Source organism: Zychaea mexicana (genome assembly GCF_025766255.1).
Source record: "Zychaea mexicana strain RSA 1403 chromosome Unknown BDB00scaffold_44, whole genome shotgun sequence".
Classification (NCBI taxonomy): domain Eukaryota; kingdom Fungi; phylum Mucoromycota; class Mucoromycetes; order Mucorales; family Lichtheimiaceae; genus Zychaea; species Zychaea mexicana.
The window spans coordinates 150,470-176,278 of NW_026516707.1; the positions used below are offsets into that span (position 1 = coordinate 150,470).

General features: G+C 46.2%; 10 protein-coding genes across 10 annotated transcripts; 5 read left to right on the top strand and 5 right to left on the bottom strand.

Annotated features, from left to right (window-relative positions):
* Positions 1–67: 67 nt before the first annotated feature.
* Positions 68–848, bottom strand: BDB00DRAFT_726452 (armadillo-type protein; the record flags this gene model as incomplete). Its single annotated transcript, XM_053118251.1, has 4 exons — positions 68–110; positions 216–295; positions 371–538; positions 747–848. Coding segments are annotated over 4 exons (393 nt in total), but the record flags the coding sequence as incomplete, so codon positions are not given.
* Positions 849–2,343: 1,495 nt separating this feature from the next.
* On the top strand, positions 2,344–3,515 carry BDB00DRAFT_826913 (uncharacterized protein). The gene is made up of 3 exons (XM_053123759.1): positions 2,344–2,639; positions 2,804–2,844; positions 2,962–3,515. Exons 1-3 carry the CDS (start codon positions 2,404–2,406, stop codon positions 3,099–3,101), a joined length of 417 nt encoding a protein of 138 aa, XP_052978985.1. The 5' UTR covers positions 2,344–2,403; the 3' UTR covers positions 3,102–3,515.
* A 282-nt stretch (positions 3,516–3,797) lies between these two features.
* BDB00DRAFT_929508 (uncharacterized protein) lies at positions 3,798–5,696 on the top strand (the record flags this gene model as incomplete). The annotated part of the gene is made up of 3 exons (XM_053128969.1): positions 3,798–4,046; positions 4,190–4,697; positions 4,910–5,696. The coding sequence occupies 3 exons, from the start codon at positions 3,798–3,800 to the stop codon at positions 5,683–5,685; spliced, it is 1,533 nt and encodes a 510-aa protein (XP_052978986.1). The 3' UTR covers positions 5,686–5,696.
* Positions 5,697–5,884: 188 nt separating this feature from the next.
* Positions 5,885–6,590, bottom strand: BDB00DRAFT_826919 (uncharacterized protein; the record flags this gene model as incomplete). The annotated part of the gene is made up of 1 exon (XM_053123760.1): positions 5,885–6,590. A coding segment is annotated over exon 1 (463 nt), but the record flags the coding sequence as incomplete, so codon positions are not given.
* A 936-nt stretch (positions 6,591–7,526) lies between these two features.
* Positions 7,527–7,772, bottom strand: BDB00DRAFT_730413 (DnaJ domain-containing protein; the record flags this gene model as incomplete). The annotated part of the gene is made up of 1 exon (XM_053118306.1): positions 7,527–7,772. A coding segment is annotated over one exon (246 nt), but the record flags the coding sequence as incomplete, so codon positions are not given.
* Positions 7,773–13,648: 5,876 nt separating this feature from the next.
* On the top strand, positions 13,649–15,748 carry BDB00DRAFT_826924 (kinase-like domain-containing protein). Its single transcript, XM_053123761.1, has 7 exons — positions 13,649–14,063; positions 14,141–14,238; positions 14,387–14,642; positions 14,731–14,807; positions 14,901–15,000; positions 15,089–15,256; positions 15,317–15,748. The coding sequence occupies exons 1-7, from the start codon at positions 13,835–13,837 to the stop codon at positions 15,514–15,516; spliced, it is 1,128 nt and encodes a 375-aa protein (XP_052978989.1). The 5' UTR covers positions 13,649–13,834; the 3' UTR covers positions 15,517–15,748.
* On the bottom strand, positions 15,749–16,994 carry BDB00DRAFT_826930 (glycolipid transfer protein domain-containing protein). Its single transcript, XM_053123762.1, has 5 exons — positions 16,828–16,994; positions 16,672–16,730; positions 16,462–16,580; positions 16,256–16,391; positions 15,749–16,121 (listed from the first exon to the last, which is right to left on the bottom strand). Exons 1-5 carry the CDS (start codon positions 16,943–16,945, stop codon positions 15,954–15,956), a joined length of 600 nt encoding a protein of 199 aa, XP_052978990.1. The 5' UTR covers positions 16,946–16,994; the 3' UTR covers positions 15,749–15,953.
* Positions 16,995–17,621: 627 nt separating this feature from the next.
* BDB00DRAFT_826934 (uncharacterized protein) lies at positions 17,622–19,490 on the top strand. Its single transcript, XM_053123763.1, has 4 exons — positions 17,622–18,067; positions 18,198–18,483; positions 18,808–18,967; positions 19,021–19,490. The coding sequence occupies exons 1-4, from the start codon at positions 17,698–17,700 to the stop codon at positions 19,420–19,422; spliced, it is 1,218 nt and encodes a 405-aa protein (XP_052978991.1). The 5' UTR covers positions 17,622–17,697; the 3' UTR covers positions 19,423–19,490.
* Positions 19,491–19,752: 262 nt separating this feature from the next.
* Positions 19,753–23,042, top strand: BDB00DRAFT_883374 (uncharacterized protein; the record flags this gene model as incomplete). Its single annotated transcript, XM_053128228.1, is given in 7 exon segments — positions 19,753–19,924; positions 20,007–20,198; positions 20,356–20,758; positions 20,908–21,489; positions 21,586–21,590; positions 21,603–22,039; positions 22,113–23,042. The coding sequence occupies 7 exon segments, from the start codon at positions 19,753–19,755 to the stop codon at positions 23,040–23,042; spliced, it is 2,721 nt and encodes a 906-aa protein (XP_052978992.1).
* Positions 23,043–23,857: 815 nt separating this feature from the next.
* On the bottom strand, positions 23,858–25,675 carry BDB00DRAFT_788544 (uncharacterized protein; the record flags this gene model as incomplete). The annotated part of the gene is made up of 2 exons (XM_053120812.1): positions 23,858–24,141; positions 24,277–25,675. The coding sequence occupies 2 exons, from the start codon at positions 25,673–25,675 to the stop codon at positions 23,858–23,860; spliced, it is 1,683 nt and encodes a 560-aa protein (XP_052978993.1).
* Between the last annotated feature and the right edge of the window lie 134 nt (positions 25,676–25,809).

A 25,809-nucleotide genomic window follows, 5' to 3' on the forward strand; every position in this document is an offset into this window, starting at 1 on the left:
AACAATGAAATAGCTGTACCTGGAAAAGCTGCAAGTAAGGTTCACAGAACTTGTCAAGAACATACTTGATATCCAAAAACAAGTTATCCGAAGCAAATTGAGATCGCCACCTTATACGCAATAGCTTAGATCAATATGTGGAACAAGCATAATCCCTTCTTTTCAATTGTTGTCGACCCTCCCCCACCCTTTTCTCCGTTTTCCGACACGCGTACCTTTTGAAAATCGAATGAGCGATTTGCAGGATACCGTTGTTGACATTATAGTCACTAGGGCTCAATCGACCGATTAATTGCTACAAGCATGTTTTAGTAGAGCTTCTACAAGTATCAAGAAATACCCATTCGACTATTTTTTTTTTGCTACGTACGTCAAGCAAATTATCCCACTTGTCGGGAAAGTCTTCGTCTGCCATGATTGCCAGAGCATCACTGATCTGAAGCTGGATCTTTTCGGGTACACTAATCAACAAATCCACAATTTGTGCTTTAATCGTTTGGCGATCCTGAGGGGCGATCTTGTCTGCGTTTTCATTGTCCTGAAGTTTAGATTAAAGTAACCGGGAAAGGCCATACGAGTGATTTTTGTTTTCGTGTATATAGTGAGGGGAAGAAAGAGAAAGTACAAAGAGAAAGGAAGAGTCAGTCAAGAACAAAGAACCATAAACGACGCGTATGTTGTATGGTTGTTTCTCGAAACTTTTGATTTTTTTTTCATGTAAAAAAAGAAAAAAACCTTACCGGCACCCAATGACGTTTGATATAGTTTTTAAAGTACAAAGAGCCGGCAAATCGAAGTGTCATGTCGGCTCCATTGTCGCTAATCAATTTTAATAAAAGCAAGGGGAAACCTTGTTGTACTTCGACTTCGCCCAACTGACGTTCCGCTGCAACAGGTTTTGTTTTTTTTTTTATAAAAAAAAGAGTATAAATTGACTAGTTCCAAAGGACCAATGATTAAACGGAAATATAAGTAAGAAGTATTTACCTTCTTTTTGGGAAGCTGGATTGAGGGTTTGTTGTAAGTACTGCTGGAGCGCAGTGTACGTCTGATCGTTGATCTCCATGAGAAAGTGTGGCGAGGCGCGTCGTGCGTTCAAGAAGGAGAAAGAAAAGCAGATAATACTGCTGCGAGAGCACGGTGATGGTTTATTGGCTACATGCAATGTTTGTAACTCCGCCGAGCACACTGCTAACTTGACATTATTCCAGCCTCAGGCCTGAAGGCCCTATGCCCATTTGACAACATGGCATTACTTAATATTTTGGCTCCAAATATTAGTTTCTTTACTTTATTTTCTCATATATTCCTACACATCAGCCGTTCGTCTCCATCCTCACACATTCAACGATACAGCCACATTGCCAACAAGCAATATATGAAAATGACGATCAACAACGTTATCGCTTCTTCATAGCTACTTGGCTTTCTTTCTGTTGCTTCAGCAACTTGCTTCCTCCCATTTAAAACGTCATCCTGATCAACATGATTTACAAGGCCCATTTTCGTCTCGTGATGCAGTACCTCAACTTGGCCCTTGAAGGCGTTATAATATAAAGTTTGTTGTGTATCCTCACTTTTCATATGCCCAAACACGAGCCATATTCTTGTTAAAGAATACGCCAGTAGTGTTGTTTCAAAAAGGAAAGAGCAGAAGAGAAGGCGTATGCTTGTCAAGGCAAGGACATGCTCATACAATGTTATCGCGCATTGCTAGCTCAAAGCTGATATATCCTCCAAACTGTTGCCCCATAGCACACTGATCTTATCGTCGACACACCGTACATTCTTTTTGGTACAGTAGTATATACTTACTTTAATTGCTTATTTTGATACTGTAATGATAATGACAACCGGCATTTGTCACGATTTTCATGCATGGCAAGTACGCTAACAGCTGTTATTGATTTGGATCTGTAAGAGATGATACAACGGTAAATTAGATAGCTATTTCCTGAGACTCTATATTCACAGAATGTATACATGGCTAGCCCTAATGATAAGCAACCAAACCACTGCAGCCAGGTTGGCACCGTAAAACATTGATTAAAATGACTCTCTTCATCTGCTCTAAGAAACAGACGTAGTGCCATAATTGCTTTTTCTTCTACAAATTTCAATAGGAAGCAGACTATTTCGCTTGTTTGGCCAATATGTTCAAGCTCTTCTTTTATTTGGCGTTTCTTCTTTATTGCTTCCCACTAGCTCCCATCATTGTCCAACACTTTGATATGCACCGTAATTGAATTTCTGTCACTACATCAGGATCCGCAGGCGAGCCGCTGCGAGCACGATATTAAACAAATCAGAGTCCGCCGATACCCAAGGGAAGGTCGCAGTGGTCGCAGCAACTCTAAACCGCCCCGCTACTACACCAACACCAGCACTTGAAGAAAAGAAATAATGCCAAAGATTGTATCCTCATCGATCGTTTCTTCATCCGATCACACAGGCCAACTCGAAGATCAGCGTCATTTATTACACGTGTACTATTGCTTATGCTCAGAATTCTTACTCGTCATTGACGCCGATTTACGAAAATTACCGCGACGACGTACAGACAATGCAATCATTGTGTCAAACACACGAAGGACGTATAAATTCACAGCTGAAAGCGATGGCTGCACTATTGTCAAACGGTAAACTATTGGCATCAGATTCCTTTCAGTAGTTGTGCCTTTTGGTGGTGAAGCCTTGAGAAAGCGGGGATCTGGAACTCAAGAGTTATCCAACTCTCGACGACACAATATGGATACTAAAAGCTTCTCATTTTTATCTTGCTGTTAATCCAATCGAACAATAGACGAGAAGGTTTCGAGAAACAATACCGGTATCATTGCCCAAGTAAAGTTCAATAATTCCCTTTATTTACATATCCATCTAGCTTACCATGGACACAAAATTGCTTCTCTCCTTAAATAATTTTTGTCACTCAATTTGCATCAAACACACTTTATGTAGGATGCCGGTTACTGGTGGCCTATGAAATGAATGAAAATAAGAAATCTGGACCCTATACGTACATAGTGGACAGCGCATTGACTGAAAAACAAGGCAGCGCTCCGCCTAATGCTATCCAAGATATCCCTACGCCAGCATAAACTATCAAGCTCCCACATGTAAATCAGTATCACGGACCTATACACACAAAAAAGAAAAAAAGTCGACGTCGTCGTCGTGTCTCTCCCCTCGCACAACCCCCTTTCAAACCTCCTTTTCAAAAGATGATATGAAATCTTACAAGATAAAAGAAATGTCTACATGACTGCATACGGGATACAGCGTTGCGTCGCGTTTTTCGAAAATCATTCATTTTATTACATGCACATCCATCATTCATATATATCACGAGACAATTGCACTTCTAGTCGTATATATCGCACATGAGGGCAAGTAGGCAAGATACAATGCCAATCTATAGTAATGGAGAAAGAAAGTGTGTGTGTGTGTGCGAGAGCGAAAGAGATTGAAAGGGGTGAGCATGAAGAGATGCTACGTATGTTCGTCTGTCTTTGTAATAGCTAAAGGAAATAAGGGGATCATCAAAAGAAGGATACAGTAAAAAAAGCTTCGACCATCATCAGCTGTAATTGCCCATGCAGCAATGCTTTAACACGCCTATTTTTGGCTTTGAACACGATGGATCTACTGGTTTTCCTATAGTCTACAGCACTCACTCCCCGTTTCTTTTTTTTTTTTGTCGACGATTCATTCTTTTTCCGATCCCTGATACTTTCTTCTTCTTCTTCTCTCTTTCTCTTCCTTTTTTTCCTTTGTCAAAAGATATCCTTTAGTTAATGGCACTGCGATCTATACTCGATCCTTTATTGCCCGGGCAAGAAACTGATCCTATGGACAGCATCAACAGTAGCCCACCGCCAGAACAACATCATGAACCATCGTCACCAGCACCTAACGACAGCCATCCACCTCCTCCTCCTCCATCATCTCCTCCAGAGCCTCAGCCTTCTAGCAACAACGACCCTAAGAGTCCACCATCGCCAGCACCATCGTCCAACAACAACAACCATGACACCAATAGCAATGTAAAACCTTCTCACTAGCTATTACGAGATTTTTTCTTTTCAAAGTGAAAAGATACTCCCACAGTCGTGTCAGATCCAACATTCCATATGTGTGTGCCTCACTCACTCTCTCTCTCTCTCTCTTTCATTCATTCCTATTCTAGGGTCCAGACAAAACTGTGCCAACCGACCATCCATCCCCGGGTGCAGCAACAAGTCCTGCTGCTAAAGATGATACTCCTACTAAAAGTAAGGATGAGAAAAAACCCACACCAGCTGTATCTACCACTACTACATCTCCTTCATCATCCAACCATAATCATTCAAAACATCATCATGACCCAACAACTCCTTCATCCTCCTCCAAAGATCATAATAACAACAGCAACAGCTCTGCTGCTGCTGCCACTGCTCCTCCTTCGGGCCAGCCAACCGAAAAAGCGGCTCATCATCCTCCGAACAGCAAGACTGTCACCACGTCAAGTGCAACTAAAGTGATCGCCGTCAGCACTTCTGCCGATGGAAGTGTGCATACCTATACATCCACGTCATATACGCCTTACTCGACTGTCATAGCTGACTCGGGCAACGACAAAGGCGATGGTGGTAATAGTTCTGCGTCTGCAATTGCGGGAGGTGTTATTGGAGCGACAGTATTGGCTGCATTGCTTGGTATGTAATTAAGAATTCGTTTCGCTTTTTATATATGTATAAATTATCCATATAAGCGTCCTTCTTTCTCCTCTTCCTTCTCCTCCCCCACCTTATCAAGTCTTCTTTTTTCAGAAAGGAATTAAATGATTAACTCAAACCTACTACTACTACTACCACGACACACAACATCAAATGCATCTCTCTCTAAATTAATATGCTTCCGAAAATAGGCGCACTAGCATTTATCTGTATGCGACGGAAACGACAAAGACGACAGCAAGCCTTCGCGGCAAAGGGCGACAGCACCGATCATACCGACGCAGATGAACTCATGTACTACCGATCGCCTGCAACGACTGCCACGACTGCAACTGTGCCACCGCAACAAGATCCTGTAGCCATGGCCGAGCAACAGCATGGCATCAATAGCACACCACCCATGGCCGTCATGAACAGCTTGCCACCTCCACCAGCGAACAACGGGGTATCTCCTGCACGACCCTTTATCGCGCCTTACGCTACTACGACTCCAGCAGCCTATTCTGAGGACGGAAGCGAATATGGTTCTGCCTACATGCCTCCAGTGAGTAGTGGAGGCCAACAAGGAGCGTCTACTGGTAACTACCATCAAGCATCACAATCGGCTGGCTACTATTATCCGACCCAACAAGCCGATCTCAATGCAGGCTATGCGCCAACAACAACCCATGATGGTCGGATGTTGACAGCAGCTTATATGGAGCCAGGTCAACAGCAACAACAACAACAGCAGCAGCAAACAACCGTTTATCGTACCCCCTCGCATGCTGGTCAACAATACCATTATCAGCAAGAACAACAACCACAGCAGCAGCCGATGTATATGCCTCAACATGAAGTTGATTACAGTTATTATCAACAACAACAACCAATGCAACAGCACCATCCTCCTCCTGTTGGCTATGCTACCGATGGATACTACTCACCGCAGATTGTGCAAATGGATGTACCTCACACTAAAGATTAAACTGGCTTTCTTTCCCCTATATACATCTCTCTTTCTCTTTTTCTGAATCCATAACTAATACTAATATAATCATGTTGTTGTTTTTTGCTGCTTATGATATGTATTGCTGTGCCAAAATCGAATAATGGGAGATACAGTAATGTGAACCTTAATTCATACCAACACTATCATCATTTCTGGATGATCACTTTTTTACATTCTCTATGTACAGTAAATCCAAGTGCACACCTTATAGAATGGAAATATGCAGTATGGATAACTTTATTTATAAATAATTTATCCTCTTGATGAAGTGAGCATCTTGATGACCAAAAATCCAATACAGATCCATAAGAGTAAATTGGCAGAACCACGTTGTTGTTGCTGCTGGGACGAGGCACCGCTAAAGACACCAATTTGGCCCAATTCACCGATCTTGCCTAGATCACTTCCTGGTGGTAAGCTAGTATAAGATGGTGTTGCTGCGTTTGTGTCGACAGGTTGTTGCTTAGGTGGTGCGCGGTTATTAGGTGGCAGTGGTGGCATGCCTTTGTCTGCGGGAGGTGGCGGCGGCGGCAATGCCTTGTCAGTGGGCTTGCTAGTAGAACCCTTTGTTGTTGTTGTTGTTGCTGCTGTTGTAGGAGGGAGTTTCTTCTTGTCGGTCGCTTTTGGCGGTGGTGGAGCTCCTGGAGGCGGATTCTTTCCAGGTGGAGGACCTGGGTTTTTACCAGGCGGTGGATGATTATTGCCCGGTGGACCTGGAGGAGGAGGGTTATTACCAGGTGGACCAGGAGGACCAGGTGGTGGTTGACCAGGAGGACCAGGTGGAGGACCTGGAGGTGGTGGAGGTGGTGGAGGTGGTGGAGGCGGTGGAGGCGGTGGTGGCGCAGCTTGAGCTTCCAATGCATCGGTAACAGAAGATGGTGGTGGTCGCTTTGGCTTAGGATCATCAAAGTCCTTCATCCAATGCTCAGGGTCTCTCAATCGCTCGTCGTCGTCATCACTATGAGGCGGCTTGTGTGCTGCTTTGACAGGATCCACTCCTGGTGGCACATTATCCATTTCCTTCTTTGACGCTGGTTGTTCTTCTGGGTGATGTTGCTGTTGCTGTTCAGGACGCTGTTGTCTATCCATGGAAGAGGGTGTATGTCCAGGTCGTTCCTCTTTTGGATAGAGCTGCATCGACGATTCTTTACCCGTATCGGATGGTGGACCCATTGTACGATCCTTTTGATGATGGCGACCAGCGGATTGTTGCTCGTGTTTTTCGTTGCCATGCGGCACCGGTGGTGGCGATGGTGATGCTTCCATGGTGGATTAACCCCAAATCCAACAATGAAGAGAAAAAAAAAGAAATCCATTCGTTCTCTTTTTTTTTTTACTGCTTAAAGCAAATCACATTCCTGGTCTATACTACAACATTTACAAAAAAAAATATACCGAGTATGCGCGTTGGTATTAAATTTAACGAGAGGGAAGGTTTGTACAAGGATTGGTTATCAATTCTTCTCTGTAGTTGTAGTTTTCTCTTCTTCATCAGGGCGCCAGTGCTTCATGCGATGATCCAGCATCCTTTCAACTGCCTTTTGGTTACCAAACAACTGAGCCTCCGTCCTAGCCTTCTTCAAGTCCTCGATGGTCCGTAAATGATGACGGTCAGCCGCCGTTTTGCGCGACGAATGCGAGTCAATGATATTGACAAACTGCAATACGCCCAACGAGACCGAGACAGCGGCCACAATCGATATAAACACCGAGTTTTTCACAAACCGAGGCTTGTCATGAGACGACCAGGGACCTTCTTTGTAATGGATATCGTCGTGTGAAGCCCAATAGGCGTTCGTATACGACGCCGGTCTATTGCCAGGACCCCAGGGATCACCCGCTGACGTAGCAGAGGGAAATGCCAGATCGCCCCATCCTATGCCAGTCTGAATGTAGTTTTTTCGACGGACGGGATCAGAGAGGAGTTCATATGCCTTAACGACTTGATGGAATTCGTCGACATTGCCAGTAGGGGTATCGGGATGCAGGGTCTTGGCAAGTTCATAGTACCGTTTCTTTATGTCTTGCGTGGAAGCATGCGTGCCAAGCGACAGGATTTCAAAAGGGTCTTTTAGTTTGGCTGAGGAAGTTTTTTTGTTCTTGGCAGCAAAGGTTGCGTAGCACCTCTTAAACATGGGGAAAGCATGAAAAATCAAGTATAGAACAGTGTTTTTTTTTTTTTTTATGGAGGAGGATCCCCAAGTGAGAGTTTATTTTTCTCTGCAGTCACGCGTGCCGCAATTTGGACAGAGGCGTGCTGCGTGCGAAACTGGTCGCTATTACGAACATTGTATCTTAGAGTTGTGGCACATGCGAGGAACATACAAAGGGATAGTTACAAGTAGTAGGGGGGGGAGATTCTATGAATATAAGCATTTTTTTGTTTGTGTTTTTTTTTTTTTTTTTTTTTTTTTTGTTTTGTTTAATGATAGGAAAGAAAATTAGAGAGGGTCACGGGGGCGAAAACGCTCTAAAAGGACCAAAGCCCTAGATATGACGGCAGACGGAATAAAAGGCTGGTCATGGAAGATGAGTTGCCAATATGCCGCCCATATTGCGTGGAGGGTACATGCGACAGCGATGTTGTAAGATGGAAACGATGTACTGGAAGTCGGTGTTGTTGGTGGGAGCTTGAGTGATTTGATGAACGTAGAAAGATGTCGGGGGTGTGGATCAGCGAAGAAGAGATGACTCCAAACGGCGTTCCACACAGACAACCTGACAGGACAGAAGACAAGAAAATGGTCGAGGTCGTCCACAGCAGAGGTGCATAACCGGCACATAGGCGACTCGAGATGGCCAATGTTAATATCGAAAAGACGGAGAGCTGTAGGTATAGTACCATGAATGGCACGGAACCAAATGTTACGGGCAGTATGCTCCATATCCCATCGCCAGAAGGAAGACCAGTCTCGGGACGATATGGTGGGAATGGTGGCAGTCGGCGGCGAACATAGGCGCCGGTAGTCTTGGGTACGCCATAACGGGAGTGAAGAGGAGAGACGGCGAAAGAGAGGTGAAGCGTCAATCGTGTCGAGGCGACTGGAGTGACCTCCACCAGGGTGATCACCTGGCAGGCAAAGGCGGGCGAAACCCGCAAGTAAATATATACGTCCGGAACCCAAGTCATTGAAGAAACGCGTTGTGAGAATAGGTCGAAAGATTCCGTCAGTAGAAAACCGACGCCGAATGTAGCCCAGGTGGTGGTCGAAGACAAAGAGATCAGCGACCTGTAAAGTACGAAATCCAGGGCGACGTAGGTTGGCATTGCCCAGTGTGGGCGCCCAGATGCAGTTCAGGGGTAAGTGTAGTAGTGTAGCAGCAGACAATTCAGCCGAAAGCCAGGTGACAGGCAGTCGGTCAGTAGCTTTGTAGAGAAGATAGGCGACTTGGTTTGGTTCCGGTGAGCGAGGGCGTGCGTCAGGAAAAACTAATGCGAAGCGTGGATCCACATAAGATGCGGACGCTACCATGATATGGTGACAGAGGCAAGCGGTGATATACGACGGTTCTGCGGGCAACCGAAAGAGGGGTTCAAGCCATCGCAGTTGGAGGGTCTGTTGTTGGAGAAGGGGATCAAGTACGCCAAGACCTCCACAATGTCGTGGTTGACACAATTTGTCATAGCTGACTCGAGGAAACATGCGTGTCATCATGAACTTGCCGCAGATGGACCGTAGTTTGCCGAAGAATGTGGACGGAGCAGCCCCAACCAAGCGGAGTACGTGCCATGTGCGTGACAGGATCAAGGAGTTCAACACCGTGGCTCGGCCGCGGATGGATAGTTGCCGGGAAGCATGAATTTGACAAGAAGTTTGAATAGTGGTGAGTAATGCGTCTAAAAACACTTTCAATTGACGAGAAGAGGAGGCGAGGGGGAAAACCAAGGTAGATTACCGGGCTCGGGTGGCTCCTATCGTGCGGAGGCGGAAAGCCAGCATCCAGTAAGTGGCCCTCCCAGTGTGGCACCGGTGCACCGGAAAGCGAGATGGCTTGAGACTTGTGTGTATTCAGTCGAGCATTAGAAGCTGCTTGGTATTGGTCCAGGTGAAATTGTAGTCGTTGCAGGTCCGAGGGGGAACGGAGAAACACAAAAACATCGTCCGCATATGCCAGAACTTTGAGGGGAGCTGGGGGAGGCACGCGACTATAAGATGAGACATATTGGGGCTGGATGCCTTCAAAGGACTCATCTTGCATGATGCTGCGCAACAGAGGTTCGATTGCAAGATTGAAAAGCACTGGGGACAATGGATCTCCTTGGCGAAGCCCGCGGCGCTGTTGTATTGGAGCTGTTAGGTTACCATTGATGTTGAGTGTGATGTTGGTTGTGAAAAAGAGGGTGACGATTGATGAGACCAGACTAGGTGGAAAGCCAAAATGCAGCAAGGTACGTTCAAGATAAACCGGATGGATACGGTCATAGGCTTTCTCCTGATCTAGTAAAAGCCCCAGTCCAGATGGTGCTGTATTATTGCGTTCTTGTTCCATGATAAGTTTAACCAACATACCATTGTCGGCTATGAATCGGCCAGGCATGAAACCCGCCTGGAACGGGTTGATGAGCTTGTCTGCCGCTTGTATGAGCGCGAATTCAATAGCCGAGTGAAGATCTTAGCATCGGTGTTAATCAAGGCAATCGGACGCCAGTTACGCAGGGAGGTTAAGTCTCCTTTCTTGGGCAACAGCGCGACACACGTTGCGGTCCACGATGGAGGGAAACAGGAGCCTTGAAGGGCGGCATTGTATACCTCACACGCAAGAACCTTGTACTGGGGGTGTTGGAGGACCAAATACCAGAGTTCGTAGGGGAGGCCATCGAGACCAGGGCTGCTTTTCGCTGGGGCACGTTTCGCACCAAGTTGCAGGTCTTCGATACCGAATTCCTCTAGCAGCATGTCACAAGAGGCAGCAGAGACTCGACAAGAGGAAGGAATCGATGCTAAGAGGCTATCATGTGCGCGTAAGTCCATCGGTGCGGCGGAATACAGGTCCTGATAAAAGAAACGAGCAGCTTCTTGAATGTCGGATGGTTCTTGTAGTAATACGTTAGTTTGCGGGTGCTGAATGGACAGAAGAAGGCGTTGAGTCTGTCTGGTAGTAGCAGTGCGTTTCAGGTATCCAGCAGATACTTCCCCTTGCTCTCGCCAACGTAAATTAGACTTGAGCGCCGCATTGTCAACAATTTCTTTTTGGATGAGGTCAAGCTGAAGTTCGACTCGGGCAAGGTGAGCTGCCAATATGCTGGGCGGAGGGTTGGACCGGATAAGCTTGTTTCGTTTCCTTTGTAAGGCTTTATGCTGCTGCTTCCGCCAATCCTCGCGCTGGCGGCCAAAACGCTGCATAAATTTGCGAAGTTCCCCTTTTAGGAAGTCCCATTGTGCTTGGGGTGATCCATGTGAAGACAGTAAGGGGAACACTTGGGAGAGCCAGGAGGCCAGCTCTTGCCGAAATTGTTTGATGTGGGTAAAATTGGGATTGCCGCGCCAGTAACTTTTGCCTCTATTGCAGTCACCTAGGTGAATGTGCGCGGAAAGGAGAGCATGGTCTGACCATTCTAAGGGTAAGCGTTGTACTTCAGCTTTAGACAGTTGCGGACGTAGCTCAGGGGAGGAAAATATGAAATCTAGCGTAGAATAATACAGATCACCTCGGCGGAATGTAGGAAGGGGCAGGCCCTCGCCCAATTCCGTGATACAATCGACGTAGTGGGTGTGAAGCATGGCTTGCCAGGATGCTGGGACACGGTGGCGGTGAGCGGCAAGATGGTAGTTGTAGTTAAAATCCCCAGCGATGATAAGTCGGTCAGGGATGTCAGAGAAAATTGTTGAATTGCTTAAAGCGGTGTAAAAAGTGTGTCGCGCTCGAATAGAGGAAGTCGCGGGTCCATAGACTACGAGAATATAGAAGTCGAGGAAAGATGATGTCGCGGATTGAATTTTGGCATAAATGATGCGGGAAGTGTTGGCGCCAAGATCAATAGGGATGGTTGTGATGATGATGTCGGGCGAGAAGGCTACGAGTCCACAGTGTTGAGTCCACGAGCTGGAGGAGACGAGGAGTTGTTGGTCGAAAGATTGCTGAATTGATGTTGAGCCAGCTCCGGTTTCTTGGAGAGCGAGAAGATGTGGGTGTTGGTGACGCAGATAGCGCATGAGCGACGATCGAGCGCCAGGTTGTTGGTTTTTCGAAGACTGTTACAGTTGAGAGAGCATAATTTCAGAATATTATTGGGTATCATAATATATTGATGGATACGTAATTTTGCGGGTCGTCTCTTCAATGAGATGACGACCCGGTGTTACCACTGAGAGCTTTCGGAGACGGCTTCACGAGGCGGCCGCTCTTTGTGCGGTAGCTTGGTGTTTTTGGATCTGAATCTGAAGTGTCGAAGGCGGGCGACGGACGGAGCGGAGTGTCGCCAGTTGCTGCTCTCTGTGTTGCTACATGGTGCGCAATCGTCCTTCGAGGAGGGCCGCCAGCACTTGTTGGTCGGCTACTTCCAAAGTCGTAGTAATGGAATGCCGGGTGGTAGCAGTCATCATGGGGAATGTTTGGCTCCAAAAGTCTGTGGCTAGTTGTCGGTTCGCAAAGGCGGTTTTCATCGTTTCGTACATGGCGGGTTTGTTGGTGCGTTCTTCGAGAAATTCTTCATAGGCTTCTTGTATGGCCTCCGCGTCCACAGGGGCTGGGGCTGCGCTTTCTTCGTTTTCCAACTCTTCCACGACGGAGTCAGTGTCGGTCTCCATCGCGTCGGAGGATTCGTCGTCGCCACTAGCGTCGTCTCGAGCTGGTTCTGGTCTGGGAAGTCAACTCGTCATGGTTGTCGAGTGTTGTGTGTGTTTCCTCTGGGGTACGATTGTGGTCCAATGGCTCGGTGGTTGGTGAGACGTTTGGTGCTGTCGAGGGACTCGTCGGGTTGTTCGTTTTTCTACGCTTCTTGTTAGTGGCGCCACGAGTTGCACGACCGGAGATCTTTTTGTTGTGACACAGGTACGACAAGTGGCCAATTTCACCGCAAGACCAACAGGCGCGGTGATTGCGGGGATTCTGAGGGCAGTTATTGACATGATGTCCTTCCTTATGGCAGCGAGCGCAGTGTAATGCCATGGCCGCCCAAGTGGCATAAAAGCTGTCTTTGCTGGTGCACCAAGGGATGACATGCGTAATGGGACTAAAAGTCTGTTCGTCTGCGATAGGTTGGCGGTCCAGCACAGCGAAGCCTGTACCCATATAGAGACCAGACTGAGCATCGCGGTAGATGCCGCAATCCAAGACTCGCCCGTAAAGGCTGAGGCTTTGGAGAATTCCGTGAACCAACTTGTCTGGGCTCCTGTAAGGTAGCTGCGAGAGGCGCACTTTGGTGATTTGGGCATCAGATGATAGTGCGCGGCAAGGTTTGATGATGATGTTGTTTGAAAAGCTGATGCCTTCATCGAGGGCGTGCTGAAGGTCTGCGGCGTCTTCAAAAAAAAGTTCAACAAGGACTCTAGGGCCTTCACGAACTGGTTGGCCACCGCAGTTGTTGGGGAAGTGCTGGGCGATACGTTTCAACAACTTGGCTAAGGGCTCAGTACGGCTACTGAGGTCAAAGAAGACACTGTTTGCCGAAGCAGGGGAACCTCCCACTCGGTAGATGTTGGAGGTAATAATGCGAGTAGTTTTTTGTGCGTCTGAATCGTCCGGCGTAAGGCGGGTTTCGCTCTCAATTTTCATCAAAGACTGGCGGTGCCTTTGAACAATGCGAGCATATGAAAGTCGAGGGACTTCAAGCGGTTTTGTTGGTGGGTTGTTGCCTGGGCCATTGCCAGGTGGCGGATCAATATCGGGAAGAGCCATGAGTATAGAACAGTGTGAACTATAGAAGGATAAATGCTAGAGCGGGGAACACAATTATTTAACGCAGGATCCCAGGATCGCACAAGAGACAAGCGGACCACACTTTTTTAAAACACTAAAGAGTTTCGGCCTTTGTTTCTTTCTTTCTTTTCTCTTCCCCCCACCCCTCGTTACTCTTTGTCCTTGCTCCAATTGCCAACCAAAAATAAAGGCGGTTCTTTTCTCGACATACAATCGATCGACGCTATTTATTCTTTATATTTTTTTTTCTTTCGAAACACACGCAATGCCTCCCAACAGCGTCCGATGCCAACCTGCGTCAAACGACAGCGGCCATGCGATCTCGGCTGATGATTCGCTTGATCAGCTTATCGAAGCAACACCCTATATCGACTATGAGGTGTCAAGCGGTGAGCTATTTGCAGGGGCATTTAAAATTGTATCCACAGTGTTCCCTTCGTGGGACGAACACGATATAAAGTTTGTTCAGTGTAAAGACGGTATAACAAATCAGTGTAAGTATTACCAGTTTCTTTTTATTTTTGAAACATGGCAAGATCCCAGAATATATACTTAGATGCATATTATGTAGTGGTTAGAGTGACACATCGACCCACCGATTTCTCGGTCTTGGTACGAGCATTTGGTCGTAAATCGGAAATCCTTATCGATCGCAAACAAGAGATTATCGTAAGTGTTTTGGTTGGGACGAGCGAGTGGTTTACAAAGGATTATTTTCTGGAGGGGGATGATGGTTATCATGTTCTCGGGAGAGCAATGAAGATCGAAAGGAGTTGGATGGATGCCAATTTCCCAGCTATTGATATATAACGGATAGAATCTGGTGACCTTGTCCGCTCGAGGGCTATGCCCACCCTTGTATGCTCGATTCAGAAACGGGTTAATGTATGGATTCATTAATGGTCGTGTGTCCACTGTAGAGGAACTGGGTCAACCAAAGACGGCTGCGTGGATTGCGAATAAGGCCGCAAAGTGGCACAAGGTCTTGTTGCCACAGGATCAAACGACGTCGGGAAAGCCGGCAGCACCAAAACAAACATTGTGGAGTACCATGCGACGTTGGTTAGCTGATGGTAACTAACTGCAATCCCATAGGGGATACCAAAAGCTGGATTGTTAGATTAACAATCAATACTTTTGCTTTGTCCTTTTTTTTTTTAGTGCCAACGCAATACGATGATCCCGAACAGCAAAAGAAATTCAATGCTCGATTTGACGTTCAAAAGCTCTCTGAAGAGGTATAGAGTAACACAAGCTTCTCTCCATCTTTTCGGACACGTGAGGGTATGAGATAGAAAACGGTTATCACTTACCCCTTATGTTTTATGTAGTTTGAGAATCTTGCAAAGGTACTTGAAACACTCGATTCACCAGTCGTATTTTCCCATAATGACTTGTTATATGGCAACGTTATCTATGATGATGAGAAAGGTACGTGGAAATTGGGGATATACGAGAAATGTGACTCCACGTGGGGACCAGAAGTATCACACTGACACGTGTGTTCTGCGTAATGTAGAGGAAGCATCGTTTATCGACTACGAGTATGGCGGATATGCATTTAGAGGATTCGATATCGGCAACCATTTCAACGAGTTTGCTGGGTTCGAGTGTGACTATTCGCGGTATCCAGACAAGCCGTTCCAAATGCAATGGTTTGAGTGGTACCTGACTGAATTCAATGGAGGTAAGTAACCGCTTGCTATCTTGATAGGAGTGCCTTTGAACTAACGAGGATCATTGATAGTGGCGCCAACACACGAAGAGTTGGAGCATCTGTATAAAGAAGTGGAAGGATTTTCATTGGCATCTCACTATTATTGGGGTCTCTGGGCACTCATTCAGGCAAAGATCTCGACGATCGAATTTGATTACATGAGCTATGCCGCGTTGCGCTTTGATGAATACGAGCGCCGCAAACGTACTGTATTCCCCTCCTCATTGTAATATCATTCTTATACACACCCCATTTCTCTTATTATATATACACACACACACACATATATATAATTGCAGTATCTATCTTATATATACATTGTTCTCTGCTTACTTGAGACATCTTTGATCCTTTTTCCTTCTTTATATTATCCCATCCATCCATCAATTATCATTACCACCACGACACCTGTTAAAAACCCATGCAAAGAACCTGAGTGAAAAGAGCACAAGAACAGTGTATTCTTTGTTTTGAGTTATTGGTATTTTATCAAGGAAAATTGAAGAATCACAAAAAGTAAATTAAAAGAGAAACAAACTGATAAAACAGCAGAAAAAAAAAGATTGCGAGGGGATTGGGAGATGTTGTATGCGTGCTTTGAAATGCATGTGGACTGTTTATAGGAATGTGATTAAGAGAGGAGGAGTGCACAGAGAGCGAAAGTGATTTACATGCCCTTAATGTATTCAGGGTGGGCCTGGAAGACAGCATTGATGATGGAAATGATGTTCTCCAGAGCAGCCAACCAAGTCTTCATCAATTCCAAAGCAGCATCCGTCAAGACGCCGATCTTTTCGTAAAAGTCCTTGCGGTAAGGGCAGGCCTTCATGGCAAGCTAGAAAAGACATGATCAGCGTAAGAAGTACTTTAACATCCTCCGCGCCACAACGACCCTTCTGTTCTGTTTCACTCTAACGAGTTCTTTGATGCACTCCTAATTCCCTCCCCCCACCCCTTGTCCTAACTTACGCCAAAAACGGGTCGAACCACAAAGCTGTGATGCTTCTTCAAGGTGTTCTCGTATGACTTGGTGAACGAGATATTGAGTTCCTCGGCAGAATTGTCAATGCTGCGGCGGAGGGCTTGAGCAGTGAAATCAAGACCACTTTAGAGATATATAGAGTCAGCATTACATGTATCTTTTCGATAATGGACCCCACCATCTTGCACTTTACCGAGTCAGCCACAAGAGACCTTCGGTGGCAACACGCTTCTTTTCAGGGGCCTCTGTTTCCATGAGACCCTGCAACGTAGCGTTGGCAGTAGGGTTGCTCAACAACTTGTCACGGATTTTCTAAGAGAAATAAAAATCAATGTCAGTCCCACACACATACTCTCTCTGTCTCTCGCCCTCTTGCCAGATACTTTTCTTTTTTTTTTTGTACCTTAATGTTACCGTTCATGTCATTCTGAACAACCGAGAAAGCAGATGAGCCGAGCTTGTCTAGAAATAAAACAAGATGTCATCATGAGGATGGATTAGCTCATCTACTAAAGAAAAAGCCGTAAGTCCTGCATCCCCCTTTTCTTTCGTGCTTTACCAAACAAGTTGACAACGCCTTCGGTAGCTTCGAGGAACTGAGTAGTGTCAATGCCATTGGCAATGTCAACGTCAGTGTAGGAACGCTTGATGGTTTCAAAGTAGGTGGTGGCAGCCATGATGAAGTATGAAAACAAAAAAAAGTAACGAGCTGAAGGGGGGGGGCGAGGCCCAGTTGCTTTCGCGTTCTTTTATATATAGAGACGGGTAGGATTTTGAGGAGCCGACGACATAGGTCGTTTGTGGGCAGCACCCAATGAAAAATAACCCGCAAAGAGCTAAATAACTACTTTCCCCCCCCCCCATTAACGTCAAATGTGTGCAATAAGTTTGTGTAAATAGATACGTCTATTTTTCCTTTGACGGCTGTTTTGACACCTGTTTAGTACACTCCGCACTTTATATGCTCTGCTACTTTATAAGAGGGTTGATATACTTACCGGTAAGCATGGAGAGAAGTCTCGCCTTTCACATATGGATTCATTTGCTGTCCAAAGCAATCCATCCATCAGAGTGAACTTGTATTCACGGATGATAGGGATATGTCAATAGATGAAGGTGGGGAACAATGCAGCCCTGGCTGTCGGGTGTCACACACAGGCCCTTACAAAGTTAGCAGCCTCGTGTAAGCTCAATGGAACATGCGTAATATGATGATGATGGGGCTCGGACACTACTAGTAGGCGTTTTGTTTGTCAAAGGAAAACCAGAAATTTACATGCTCATCCATTGGGCTGCAGTGTCAAGACATAATATATCCGGACGAACATTCATGCGTGGGGGTAGCACCACTCTCTTTTCTCTTTTCTACTTTTTCTTCTTTTACACTCATATATTACTATACTCTACATACACCTACATCACATACACAATGAACTACATAGAATCAGCAACATCTACTATACAACTATACACATACTACGACACATCGTTCTGGATCGGCATTGGCATCTCACTCATTACCAACCTTATACAATCGTTTGCCATGGCCTTTCAACGGAAATCACATATCTTAAACGACCAGATATACCCACGAGAACGACGCAAGCATGCGTTCAAAAGGCCGTTGTGGGTAGTTAGCTTTGGCACCTATCTCACGGCAAACATCATTGGTTCTGTGTTTTCGATCGGGTATTTACCAGTCGTCATACTGGCACCCATCGGGGCCATGAACCTCGTATTCAACGCCATTGCAGCACGACTTGTACTGGGTGATCCGTTCACGCGACTCAGCCTATGGGGTAAATGATCATAGCTACCCTTTTGTGTTTCACATTGTCTGCTCTTTCCAACTTGGCACCACGATGGTTTTTTTTCCTGAGATCATGACACATTAAATGAATGCTTGTGTGTGTGTGTGTGTGATCATAGGAACACTGCTGATCAGTATCGGTGCACTGCTGGTTGGCATGTTTGGAGCCATCCAGGAACCCAACCATAGCCTGGAAGATTTGATCGAGCTATACAGAAAGCCAGCATTCATTGTCTATTTTAGCATCCTCGAGGCATTCATTCTGATCACCATGATCTCGACACACTATCTCGAGTATCGGTACAACAAGATCGAGCAAGAGCAGGAAGAAATGGCTCCTGCTGATCGAAAACTCCTTGGACAATGGGTTAATATGGCCGATTTGAAAACATATATTGGAATAAGGTAAAGTCTTTTTTTTTTCTCTTTCTCTTTTTCAATTTCTTTTGTTCATTATAAAGAACTTAAATTTTGTTGATCTTGGCATTCTATGCCGTGATATCAGTTTTTGTGTGTCTCTCCCTTCAAGTCTTTGTGTGTGTGTGTGTGTGTGTGTAGAGAGAAGTCTCTTTGTCATGTAATGTGATGTGCCTTACGTGCGTGTATCCTCATAGGTGTACAAAAGAATATACTCCTTAATAATGGGCCTTGCTGTTGATGCAAAACACGTGTTCTCCTTTATTGTTATCAACCATCATACACGTTTTTTTTTTCTTATATGTTATAAAGCTACGGCGTCTTGGGAGGCAACATTAGCAGCCAAAGTCTGCTGTTTGCCAAAAGCGGCCTCGAGCTATTTATCCTGACCATCATCTATGGCCAAGACCAGTTACACCATGTCTGGACATGGTTACTCGTCGTCATGACTGTTCTGACAGCCATCCTCCAGGTAAATCTTTATTGTGTATACAAAGTCCAATTACTCATCTTTTTCCATAACAGTTATATTACCTCAACAAAGGACTGCGACTATGTGACACGGTTATCCTGATCCCACTCTCCTTTTGCGCTTTCAATGTTTCCTGCCTGTTCAACGGCCTTGTTTATTACGATCAGTGGGATCGTCTTCAATGGTGGCAACTGCTGTGCGTCATGGTGGGTGTTGCCATTACGATTGGTGGCGTTATCTGCTTGTCCTGGAGACGCGGTGGTTCTGCGGGTACTACACAAGAAGAAACCGTGGTGGCCAGCAGTGAAGGTTACGCAGTCCTGAGCCAGGACGACAACGACAACGTAGGAGAGGAGGACCAGGATAAAACAAGACAGCAGGAACAGCGAAACGAAGCGAATGAAACGACACCATTTTTGTCACAGCAGCAGGCTCAATACAACTCCGCATCGTAGACGCTCGTAGTAGAAAAGAGTTTTTTTATAAGTAGCTGCAACCAATTAGAAAATCCCAGTTCTTTCGCTCTTCTTTTATTTTTTCTTTCGTGACATTTACAAGTGACAATTAAAAGGAGGGAGCAAAAAAATAAAAGGATTCCATCTCGACCTACACACACACACACATACACACATACACACAAAACGTAAATAACCATTCCTTATTGCTTTTTCTTTTTTTGCTTGCTTGCTGAAAAAGCTAACACGTCCTCCTCTCGTACAACTCTTTGTTTTGATTGTTTTCTCACAAACTGCCAGAATTAAATGACTTCACACGGATCACGCTCCATGACAGGTGGATCATCAGAACCATCTGATTTGAAAAAGCTCAAGTCGAAATACTCCTCACAGCTTTCTACCCTCAGGGAGCTATTCACAGAATGGACAGACGATGATCTTTTGTTTGCCATTCAAGAGGCCGACGGGGATCTCGAAGTCGCAGTAGACCGAATCAGTGAAGGTAACGAAAGAAGAAAACCTTTTGTTCTATAGTTCTTTTGTTTCTTGGCTTTTTTTAACACCTTTTTTCAAAACACACGCAGGCCATGTCTTTCAATGGGGTGAAGTGAAAAGCAAAAAGTCAAAAAAGGAAGCAGCAGCACAAAAGGCCAAAGCCGCGGCAGCCACCAATCCTTCACCACCAGCAGCAGCAGCAGCAGCACAACAAACATATTCACACCGTTCGGAACGGCCACAGTCGTCATACAGAGGCAATAATGATCGATCTAGAAGAGGTATGTAACGACAAGAAAAATAGTAGTGTTGTCTATTTTTACTACCTATTTTTCTTCTGGCTTTATATCTGAGCTGACGCGTTCTTTTTATTCTCTCGCCTTCTACACACTCCTTGTCCACTCTTTTTTTTTTTTTTTTTTGGGGGAAAATAATCAGGCGGTCGTGGTGGACACGGTTCGCGAGGCCCAAGACAAGCAAACAACCATGCGGCATCGACAGCACCTGCTGCTGCCACCTGGGGAACGGCCCCTCCGACAAAGTCATCGTTCCAGCCCGATGGTGACTCGTGGGCCGCAATCGCCTCTAGCAAAACGAATGCAACCGCCGATGACAGCTGGGTTGGCGGCAGTGGTCAACAAGCAGACACCGCAAACGGCAGCGGCAGTGGATGGGATGCTTCCTCGAATACACCTGGAGGCTGTGATGATACTAACAACAATGCTACAACTACCGCTACCACTACGACATCTACTACGACAGCAGCACCCGAAGCAGAATCAGAAAACAAAGCATCTACTACTACGTCATCTGAACCGAAAACATGGGCTAGCCTACTCAAGTAAGTAATTTACTCGTTTTCATTGTTCATCGTAAGAGAGAGAGAGAGTTAGAGTTAGAGAGACTGCCGGATTTTTATATTGTCGTGGGAGGGTCTATGATATCGCGTCGCGTATTAACAGAACATTTAACAATGAACCAATAAAACAGGTCACAACCCAAGCCTGAACCTGAACCGCAATCAAAGAAAGAACCTGAAAGCGCTAGTGGATGGGATGTTCCTACAACAACGAATGATTCGTGGAACAGCAACGACAATGAACCTGTCCAGGACTTTAATGATGAGCCAAAGAAGGAAGCGTCGTGGGATGAACCAGCAGCAGCAGCAACAAGTGATGAATGGAACGCGCCTTCTACCACTACCACCGATGGCTGGGGAGCACCTACCGAAGAGACATCCGCTACTACTACGACTACTACCGAAAAGGAACCTGAAACCACCACCACTACTACTACTACTCCTATTACCACAGAAACACACGAAGAAAAACCCGCCGAAATTGAACCTGCCAACGAACAGCAACAACAACAATTGCCACAAGAAGAAGTACCCGTTACCCGAAAGCAATCCACCAATAGCCGTCGTTTGAAGCAAGATGCTCCTGTCGTCTTGCCCAACAACAGTGCCTCATTGAGCTCCATTGGTGTTAAATTTGGCAGCTTGAATCTCGATGACAACTCTACTGAGACCGTTGACATTCAAAAGACCACTTTGCAATCAGAGCCCAGCCGGTAAGCCTATAGTGACAACGCGTTATATAGTTGTGTGGTGTTGGTCATGGGGCAAAAAAAGAGAAGAGGAAGGTTGTTGGAACAATTCGAACGTAGGATGAGTGAGTGAGCAGTGAAGAACAAAGAGAAAATTGGGTTGGTGATATTCGCTAAATCGATTTTGGTGGGGGGGGGGGGTTCTAGGGACCAAGAAGAAGCTATTGTCGAGAATCAATATGGTGCTGCCGATGCTTTTGGAAGCGCACCTTTGAAGCAACAACAACAAGCTGTAGAGCAGCAGCAACAACAGCAGCAGCCACAGCAGGAGACCCTTCCTCAACAGACACAGCCACAACAACAGGCACACCTTCAGCAGCAGCAGCAGCAAGCCCATCAGGCTCACCAACAGCAGCAGCAGCTCTTTGGCGTCGACCAGCTTCCTTCGGGCTACAGTTCTTATCTGCCCAACCAGCCACCAGCCAACTTGTCTGGTTTTGGTGTCAGCCCCATGGGCTCGCTTCCTGAATACGGTGTCTATGGCACTGAGGCACACCGTGCCGCTGCTGCTATGGTAAGTTTTGCATAATAGTAGCAAATGCCTGTGCTTGTACTAACGCATCTATTGTCATTGTTTTTCAATGTAGGGCTACTATGATCCCTCTGCTTACAGCCAATCTCCCTCAGTCACCTCTGCTGGCACGTACCAGGGCCGTGACAAACACAACCAAGATGGCGTGGGCTCGATGCCTCAGCACTCGGGTGCGCAGACCCCGGGCGCTGCTCAGCAAATGTACCCAGCCAATATGCCTTACTACCCATACTACTACATGCCCAACCAGTTTGGCTACCAGCAATCCTATGGCCAACCGTTTTTGAACAAGAACATGTACCCAAACATGTACCAGCATTCCGTGGGTAAGCCCAGCACTGGGTCCGCTGCTTCGCCCTATGGTGCTGCCTCTGGCTCGCCATACTCGCAGCAAACCATGTATGGCCAGTCCGTCACTGGCGGTGCTGCTGCAGCAGCAGCAGGAGCAGGAGCAGGTAGCGGTGTAGTAGGCTATGACGACATGTCGGGTCTCCAGCACCATTTGGGTGGCATGAGTCTCCATGACTATCAAAAGCCGTACCAACAACAGTTGCCCGGATTCCTCGGCAGTACCGGTGCGGGTGGTCAACAGCCTCAACAGGCGATGCAGCAGCAGCAGCAACAGCAGGCAGTACCTAGCCAGCAACAGTCGAACAAGAACGAAGTGGCAGGCGGTCCATTGAACAAGTCGGCCACCAACGCTGCCGGTGGAAGCAACGGTCATCACCTCCACCAGCAGCAACAGCAGCAACAGCAGCAGCATCAACAGCAGCAGCAGCAGCAGAGCTATCAGCAGGCAATGAACCCTGGCAATTACTTTGGTCATTCGGGCTTCCCTTACCAGCAGCAGTACCCGCAGCAGCACTTTGCTCACTTCCAGCAACAACAGCCTGGCCAACAGCAGCAGCAACAACAACAACAGCAAGCACCTTCTGCTCAGCAACCATCTCCCATGGGTCGCCAGCAGCCTTACTGGAGCCAGTAAAAGGAACAAAAAAAACAATCTCCAAAAGTAAAAAAGATAGGAAAGGGACACAATTTGCTTTTTTTTTTTTCTCTCTCTCTCCCATCGCATCCCCTCCACCGTTCATCCGATCCAACCATGCACAAACACACACATACACACCCTGCCTTCCCCACACATAATCTGTATTTAATTTTTTTTTTCTCTTTTGTCATGACCTGTTTCTTTTTTTCTCCAGCCACCTTTGCTTTTCTCTCTCACTCTCTCTCTCCCTTCGCTCGCTGTTTTTCTCCCTTTAAAAAAGAACGCATCCTCTCGCTTACCCTCCATATTTCGTAGTAGTAGTAGTATGGAGCTTGATGGAACAAAAAATATATATTTTGGCTTCTTGGAAGTTGTCACTTGTATAAAAGTAAAGGGCTTAATTGGGTAAAGGGGATATACAAATACCACAGGCTTTTGGCAAATTATTCGTGGTTACGAAACTGTTCTGATAATGGTAACATGTGCGTTATTTCGTAATCATGAAGCCTTGGAGAGGGGGATCACAGAAGCAAACCATTTACAAGATCGTCATACCGGTACCTGCTCGCTCGCCATAGGCCTTTCAATATCTACCTCAGGTTGCCTCTGTTTTTTGTTGGTTTATAAAAGACTAGAATTTTATTCTTGGTTTCGTAGCAATATACTTTAGGTGAGAGAGAGTGTGTGTATAAATGTAATAAGGGTAGAACTTTTTGTTAGGAAAAGGCAAAATGGGAAAAAAGGGTAGAGGGAGGATGAGAGGGTCTCTTTCTTTTGATCAGAACCCAATTGAAAAGTGTGTATTTAACTATTTACAATACGATGCGTACGGATTTCTTTGGTTTCTTTTCATCCGCTGTATGGGAGGTTGGGGAGGAGGATGATGATGTTGTTGTGGTTGTATATATATCTTGGCATTTACAGGTTGTTCCCGGTTGTTCAGGAGATTGATTACTATGTGCAGTGTTATTGTTGTGGTTGTTGATGGTATTGTTATCCTTCATGTCGCCGTTGTCATTGTCCTTGATATTTTCTTCAAATTGACATGCGCAGTATTCACGATCTTGCTCCAGCATGCTGTCCAGCACCTTGTGATCTTCAATAGACGTGTGACCCGCGTCAATCACTGTATCGCTGTCGCTGCTGATCTCCCTATCATCGTCACCATTGTGCTGATGATGATGATGATGATGATGGTCGTCGTCTTCAATATCGTGGGCAAACACAGCACCGTCAAAGACACTGTCATCGTCATCGTCGTCGTCACTGTCATCATCCTCTTCGTCTTCTTCATCTTCGTCAAGCCATTGAGCAAAGGATTTCGTGACACCGCGCAGTCGACATGCAACATGACCCTCCTCATCTTCAACGACTACGACCGAGTGCCACCAACGGGTGATTGCTTCGCCATCCACAATGTCATACTTGTATAGCATGATCAACAGTCTGTGAAAGTTATCAACGATGGCAGCAGCGCCACTGGGTTGTTCTTGCTTGGTGTCCAAAATCCGTTCGGCTTCATTCAAAAACTGGCACTGGTCATCCTCGTCATGGACATGTTTTTCCAGAATGGCTTTCCAAAAGTTCAAAAATCCTTCAGTGACAGCATGGGTCAGCGACTTGACTGCGCTATCGTTACTGGATGACACGACATTGTTGACCCAGACAACAAAGGAGGTGGCAAGCATCCGCAAGACGACGGCAGGCGAAGGATCGTATTTCAGCATGAGATCATCGAGTTCCAGATTGGCTCGTGCGGAGGTGAGTTTGGATAGGATGGCTTGGTGTAAATAGGATGTGGCTAATTGTTCGAATTTCTCGTCGTCGGTCGTTGTTGTTTTCGGATATGGCCCAGAGGATCTATATCCATTGTGGTCATGTTCTACAGTGTTGTTGTCGTCGTCGTCGTCGTCAAAGTGCTCAAACGCTTCGTCATCGTCCTCGTCGTCTTCACTCGAATCGCCTCGCTGTCTATCCAATGTTGCAAGTGGATCCGGCGTGGCTGACTCGCCCATGACAGGTTGGCAAAACAACGCGTCGTCGTCGTCGTCATCAAAATCAAAACATCCCCAACGTGAAAATGAACTTGATCTGGACAAGGCGGGGGTGGTCACGTTGTTGTTGTTGCAGGCATCGACAGTGGGAGAGGATGCTGCTTCTAATACCGCAATCCGTTCTTTCAAGTCTGCAATCTCACTGTCCTTGTCCATGACATCGAGCTCTAGTTCGACTTGTCTATCGGAAGACTCCGTATAGTATTTTTGGTGGCATCGTTCGGATATTTGACGGGATTCTCGTTCAAAGCGTAAGTCTTGCTTGATGGTGTCCACCATTTGGCATAAGCCGTCGTTCTCGGCTCGTAAGCGGCGGATTTCTCGTAAAAGCAAGTGGTAGGCCCGTCGTTTGCTGCCATTGCTAATTCTGCTGCTGTTATTGCTGCTCTGGCTGTGGTGGCTACCAATGTTGTTCTTTAAATCGTGGTGGTGGTGGTGATGATGTTTGTGCTGCGGCGAGCAAGAACACGTTTCGGAATCAGTAGTGGTGGTTGTAGTATTGGTGGTAAATGAGTCTAGCGATGAGGAAGTGTTGCTGGCACTGTCCTCCATGAGGGTCGTGGGTTCGTAGAGCATCTTGATTAACTCGTGCGGTGCAAGTCGTTTTTGTCTTGTCCCCCCAAAGAGAGCAAGGTGCTGCGGTTGTGGGTAATACGGTTGCCAAGGAAAACTTGCCATTGCTGTTGTTTCTGTGGATGAATAATATCGAT

Coding starts and splice junctions, on each gene's coding strand:
- BDB00DRAFT_826924 (XM_053123761.1), top strand. CDS start 13,835: ATGCCTCCCAACAGCGTCCGATGCCAACCTGCGTCAAACGACAGCGGC. Junction 14,643..14,730: donor GCGACGTTGGTTAGCTGATG/GTAACTAACTGC, acceptor TTTTTTTTTTAG/TGCCAACGCAATACGATGAT. Junction 14,808..14,900: donor TTCAAAAGCTCTCTGAAGAG/GTATAGAGTAAC, acceptor TGTTTTATGTAG/TTTGAGAATCTTGCAAAGGT.
- BDB00DRAFT_826930 (XM_053123762.1), bottom strand. CDS start 16,945: ATGGCTGCCACCACCTACTTTGAAACCATCAAGCGTTCCTACACTGAC. Junction 16,392..16,461: donor GGTCTCTTGTGGCTGACTCG/GTAAAGTGCAAG, acceptor ATATCTCTAAAG/TGGTCTTGATTTCACTGCTC. Junction 16,122..16,255: donor TGGTTCGACCCGTTTTTGGC/GTAAGTTAGGAC, acceptor TGTCTTTTCTAG/CTTGCCATGAAGGCCTGCCC.
- BDB00DRAFT_826913 (XM_053123759.1), top strand. CDS start 2,404: ATGCCAAAGATTGTATCCTCATCGATCGTTTCTTCATCCGATCACACA. Junction 2,640..2,803: donor GGCTGCACTATTGTCAAACG/GTAAACTATTGG, acceptor ATCGAACAATAG/ACGAGAAGGTTTCGAGAAAC. Junction 2,845..2,961: donor ATACCGGTATCATTGCCCAA/GTAAAGTTCAAT, acceptor CACTTTATGTAG/GATGCCGGTTACTGGTGGCC.
- BDB00DRAFT_826934 (XM_053123763.1), top strand. CDS start 17,698: ATGAACTACATAGAATCAGCAACATCTACTATACAACTATACACATAC. Junction 18,068..18,197: donor CACGCGACTCAGCCTATGGG/GTAAATGATCAT, acceptor GTGTGATCATAG/GAACACTGCTGATCAGTATC. Junction 18,484..18,807: donor AAAACATATATTGGAATAAG/GTAAAGTCTTTT, acceptor TATGTTATAAAG/CTACGGCGTCTTGGGAGGCA.